Source organism: Salvelinus sp. IW2-2015, linkage group LG19, assembly GCF_002910315.2.
Source record: "Salvelinus sp. IW2-2015 linkage group LG19, ASM291031v2, whole genome shotgun sequence".
Taxonomy (NCBI): domain Eukaryota; kingdom Metazoa; phylum Chordata; class Actinopteri; order Salmoniformes; family Salmonidae; genus Salvelinus; species Salvelinus sp. IW2-2015.
In genome coordinates, this window is record NC_036859.1 from 19077851 (window position 1) to 19083609 (window position 5759).

A 5759-nucleotide genomic window follows, 5' to 3' on the forward strand; every position below is an offset into this window, starting at 1 on the left:
TTGCTCCGTTTGGCCAGGCAGCCAGCTCTAGGAAGAGTCTTGGTGGTTACAAACTTCTTCCATTTAAGAATGATGGAGGCCACTGTGTTCTTGGGGACCTTCAATGCTGCAGAAATGTTTTGATACCCTTCCCTTGATCTGAACCTCGACACAATCTTGTTTCAGAGCTCTACGGACAATTCCTTTGACCTCATGGCTTGGTTTTTTTCTCTGAGCTTATATAGACATGTCCAATCAATTGAATTTACCACAGGTTGACTCCAAGTTGTAGAAACATCTCAATGCTCAATAGAAACAGGATGCACCTGAGCTCAATTTCAAGTCTCATAGCAAAGGGTCTGAATACCTATGTAAATAAGGTATCTCTGTTTAAAAAATATATACATTTGCTAACATTTGTGAACAACATGTTTTCATTATGGGGTATTGTGTGTAGATTGATGAGGGGAAAACAATTATTTCAGCCATTTTAGAATAAGGCTGTAACGTAACAAAATGGGGAAAAAGTCAGGSGGTCTGAATACCTTCCGAATGCACTGTACCTGTWGTGTGAAGGATATGTACAAAACGCCCATTTGCAGGATTTAATGTGGCACACTTACAATTCAAGGAAATGGGTGAAGATGAAAACAGATCAAATCCATTGGAAATGAATGAGAACTAATGTGATATAGAAAATCAATGGTTTGTGTTGTACACCAGTACAGCCCAGCAGCTTGCCTCCAGAGCACATGCTGCAACACAGCTGGCTGCATGTTGAACATCATACTGACTGACACCTAGTGGTTTAAAGTCTTCCATGATGTATCAGAATTCCTGTTGAATGGGAAAAGGGAGCACTGGAAGGTTGTGGGATTCTGGGCAAAGAGCATTGTAGCCACCTTAACTTGTAATATTTGGAAGGAACACAATTTATTTCCAGACTAATCACTTTATTAGGCAAGCTGACCCTCTGTTAATTCAGGATACTGTGATTTTTTGTTGTTGTTGTAACAATGACTACACTCTATACCTGAATTCATTAGCAAATTGCATATATTATAGGCTACACTACCTTAATAAAATATAGAGGAAAGTCATGCACCAAAATGAATTTTAAGAGWCGAAGCTAAACTGATTTGCCATGACTATAGTATGTCCACAGCATTACAGGCTTCTGATCTACAGTAAACTTGTGCCTCAACTAGAGATACTAAATGCTCCAACCGCAGKGATATTAAACACATACCAGACAGTGGGCGATAATACAGTATCCTGAGTGGGTGATCTGAGTGAGTTGTGCTCAGATAGATGCTGCTCTTCCAGCTGACACAGTGTTGTTGACAGAGCACCTCTCTTTCTGGATCTATGTCTGTTTTTTATCCTGTTGTGTCTCTTCGAGAGGTGATGTCAAAACAAACACTTTGACACCGATTCATTGTGGTACAGACTGAAGCTGCTTTCAGGGCTGGTTTCTCAGACACAGATTAAGCCTAGTCCWAGACTAAAAAGCTATTTAAATGCATGCTTTTTGGTCCAGGACCAGCGTTAATCTGTGTCCGGGAAAGCGTCCCTTAATGAGATGTTTTTAATGTAGAGATGCTATTCCATTTCTAGTAGTCTACAATATCAGACTTGCTTTTTACTCATGAGTCAAAACGTAGGATAGTGACCCTTCCCTATTGATGTGCAGAGAACTCTCTCTCGCTCTGCTGCCAGTTGTGGCGGTGTTGGGAACTCTGAAGGGTTTGAAATAATTTCATTAATTCCAATGTCTTTCCTCCAGATTACCTCTTCTCTGAGGCCTGCAGCACCTGTTCATAGGGTGGAGGGAGGTTGCAGTAAGCAGGAGGGGTAGGGTGCTGCCAAGTGGGAGGGGTAGGGATGGGGGCTGTAGGGGTGAGGATCATCCCTCCTGGGTCCGCATAGTTCTGCATGCTGGGCTGCTGCAGTCCTGGAGGACAAAGAGAGTAGATAAATGAATGAAAACTCACGTAGTTCACCATCTACGCACTGTATTTTGTTTCGTACGGTTGACGTAAATAATGTGGCCAGCAATACAGGGCATTTCACGAAAATACCACTGTCGTCCAGATTTGTCTGCTACACTGCCTGACTGCTACAGTGAGAGCTGAACTGAGTGACATTTGGTGTGAGAGAGGTCAGAATCTGAGCACGTGTTAAAGGCATGAATATGAATAAGCAGCATTTCTCAGCTCAGTTTCAATTGGTCCACTCAGGGACAGATTTTGGTGCAGCACTGAACTAGAATATATCACGTTTTAAACCTCAACACAGAAAACATATGGAATAATAGCACTATTATATATTACTCTTCTTCCCTCCAGAGCCAAAACATGAAATATGAATACCCATATTTCCAGGTCAATGAGTGGAGGGGCTAGTGTGTGTGTGTCAAAATAGCAAGAATGTGTTCAGAGAGTGACATCAGCCAGAATGGATCCAAGAAGCCGACCCAGTGTTAGTCCCAAATTGCACCATAATCCCTTCGTAGTGCACTACTTTTGGCCCAAACCCTATTTATAGTGGACTATATAAGGACTAGTGTGCCATTTTGGATCCAGAATCAGAAAGAGAGTCAATCACTGTACTGTATGAGATCAGAGACTGGTCCTTTCTGACCAGATTATTATAGTAAACTGAGAAGTTAATTTGTACTCTGCTATGTATAAATGACTGCACTGAGTCTGGAATAGTGGGAGATTAAAGGAGAAAAGGAAATAACTTGATGGGGGGGTGGGGATAAAATAGAGAAGATCTGGAGAGAGGATGTGGTAGTGGGGTATTGAATAAGAAAAGAGAAGTGAGTGAGAGGAGAACGACTGGGAGAGGGAATAGAGGAGGAGGAATTGCATATGGGACTCACCTGGAGCTGTCATTGGGTGTCTGGTGAATGACACATTAAAGGTGTCTTCAGAAAGGGGGAGGGGTACATGCATCTGCGGATGAAGAACCCCGCCCCACAGCAGARCACCACACCCATCAGCAGCAGCCTGCAAACACAGACAGCAAAAACGTACATAATACACGCTACTTAACCATCAATTCATGGCCTTACATAGTCAGACTAAGAGATAAAAGAAAGACGGAATGAAAGGAATAAGGAGCTTCAAGATGTTCTGACTGAGGAAATTAGACTTGAGTCTTCTGTGATATCAGTGGTAGTCGTTGATAGAATTCATGGGCTCAATTTACTGGACTGAAAGAGTTCATCCTTGACAGTCRGACATTTCTACTACACTAGTATAGGAATAGTCTCACTGTCAAGATCTGTCTACACTTGTGAGATATCCAGACCAAATACRTGCCTAACTACCTCCGKAGGTGGTCAGGAAGATCTGATCACAATCAGATCACAATGCATCTTTTTGTTATTATTTTTTTGTCTACACCTGTCCAAAAAATCTGATTATGGACAAGATCAGGACAAAGGACACATGTTAGCACCAGGTATAAATGGGGCCATTGTCTTATTGAATCTGATTTAAGATGGGGGCTAGGTGAAGGATTCATTCTAAATTATAAACTGGGCGGTTCGAGCCCTGAATGCTGATTGGCTGACAGCCGTGGTATATTTAAGCAATAAGGCATGAGGGGGTGTGCTATATGGCCAATATACCACGGCTAAGGGCTGTTCGTGTTGTGTTGTGCATAAGGAGTGCCTGGCTACAGCCCTATTGGCCATATACCACAATTGTTATTATCAACTGGTTACCAACGTAATTAGAGCAGTTAAAATAAATATTTTGTCATACCCCTGGTATAAGGCTGTCAGCATTCAAGGCACGAATCACCAAGTTTATAACAGAAGTTATACCACAGGTATGACAACAACAAAAACATTTTTTACTGCTCTAATTATGTTGGTAACCAGTTCATAATAGCAATAATAAGCAATAAGGCACCTCGGGGGTTTATGGTATATGGCCAATATACCATGTAAAACTTCTTTAAGAGGCTGGCTCTGTCCTCCATCGTTACCTGTATTAATGGCACTTGTTTTGGAACTTGTTATCAGTATAAAAGACACCTGTCCACAACCTCAAAGTCACACTCAAACTCACTATGGCCAAGACCAAAGAGCTGTCAAAGGACCAGAAACAAAATTTGTAGAACGCTGCACCAGGCTGGGAAGACTGAATCTGCAATAGGTAAGCAGCTTGTTTTGAAGAAATCAACTGGTGGGAGCAATTATTAGGAAATGGAAGACATACAAGACACTGATAATCTCCCTCGCTCTGGGGCTCCACGCAAGATCTCACGCCCGTGGGGTCAAAATGATCACAAGAACGGTGAGCAAAAATCCCAGAAACCACGGGGGGACCTAGTGAATGACCTGCAGAGAGCTGGGACCAAAGTAACAAGCCTAACAATCAGTAACACACTACGCCGCCAGGGACTCAAATCCTGCAGTGCCAGACGTGTCCCTGCTTAAAGCAGTACATGTCCAGGCCCGTCTGAAGTTTTCTAGAGAGCATTTGGATGAATCCAGAAGAAGATTGGGAGAATGTCATATGGTCAGATGAAACCAAATATAACTTTTTGGTTAAAAAAAACTCAACTCGTCGTGTTTGGAGGACAAGAAATGCTGAGTTGCATCCAAAGACACCATACCTTACTGTGAAGCATGGGGGGGGTGGAAACATCATGCTTTTGGGGCTGTTTTTCTGCACAGGGACCAGGACGACTGATCCGTGTAAAGGAAAGAATGAATGGGGCCATGTATCTTTGAGAATTTTTGAGTGAAAACTCCTTCCATCAGCAGGGCATTGAAGAGAAACGTGGGGGTCTTTCCGCAATGACAATGATCCCAACACCTGCCCGGGCAACAAAGGAGTGGCTTCGTAAGAGCATTTCAAGGTCCTGGAGGCCTAGCCAGTCTCAGATCTCAACCCCATAGAAAATCTTTGAAGGGAGTTGAAAGTCCGTGTTGCCAGCACACAGCCCCAAAACATCACTGCTCTAGAGGAGATCTGCATGGAGGAATTGGGCCAAAATACCCGAAACAGTGTGTGAAAACCTTGTGAAGACTTACAGAAAACGTTTGACCTCTGTCATTGCCAACAAAGGGTATATAACAAGTATTGAAGATAAACTTTTGTTATTACCAAATACTTATTTTCCACATAATTTGCAAATAAATTATAAAAATCCTACAATGGTGATTTTCTGGATTTTTTCTTCATTTTGTCTTCATAGTTGAAGTGTACCTATGCATGAAAATTACAGGCCTCTCTATCTTTTTAAAGTGGGAGAACTTGCACAATTGGTGGCTGACTAAATACTTTTTGCCCCACTGTAGGTGACTGTAAATTGCTTTGTATTGTAGACCAAGACAACCACTTTACAAAACAACATGTATTATTATTACAATGTAGGCTGCCTTTTGCATATTCAAGCCTGTCTCAAAATACGACAATGCCTTTAATTAAGACATACGTTTTTTACCTGACTGACTTTTCAAAGACACCTTGAAATGTAGTCTACACGTTTGTGCTCTTGTTAAGAAGCGTATCTCCCTTTTGCTGACCATACTTTCTATACTTGGCTAATTAACTCGCTAACTAGCAAAAAATATCAACATATGCACACGCGCTTGCTGTACTCTCTGACTGAACCTGGGGATTGAAAGACCGCTCGTGGGCTACCCCGGCAATAGAATTCTACGCCATTACTCTCTGGCTTCCCTACAACAAAATCACAGACCTCAATCTTGCAAAGTTTATTAGATTTGTTTTTGGTTTGGTTTCATTGGGAAA

At 42.1% G+C, this 5759-nt stretch overlaps 1 protein-coding gene across 1 annotated transcript in view; it reads right to left on the bottom strand.

Moving 5' to 3' along the window:
• Positions 1 to 426: 426 nt before the first annotated feature.
• Positions 427 to 5759, bottom strand: part of LOC111979619 (WW domain binding protein VOPP1) — a 29979-nt gene continuing 24646 nt past the window's right edge. The window contains 3 exon segments of the mRNA XM_070448864.1: positions 427 to 1933; positions 2867 to 2917; positions 2920 to 2993. Of these exon segments, the coding sequence (XP_070304965.1) occupies positions 1659 to 1933; positions 2867 to 2917; positions 2920 to 2993 (400 nt within the window). The 3' untranslated portion in view covers positions 427 to 1658.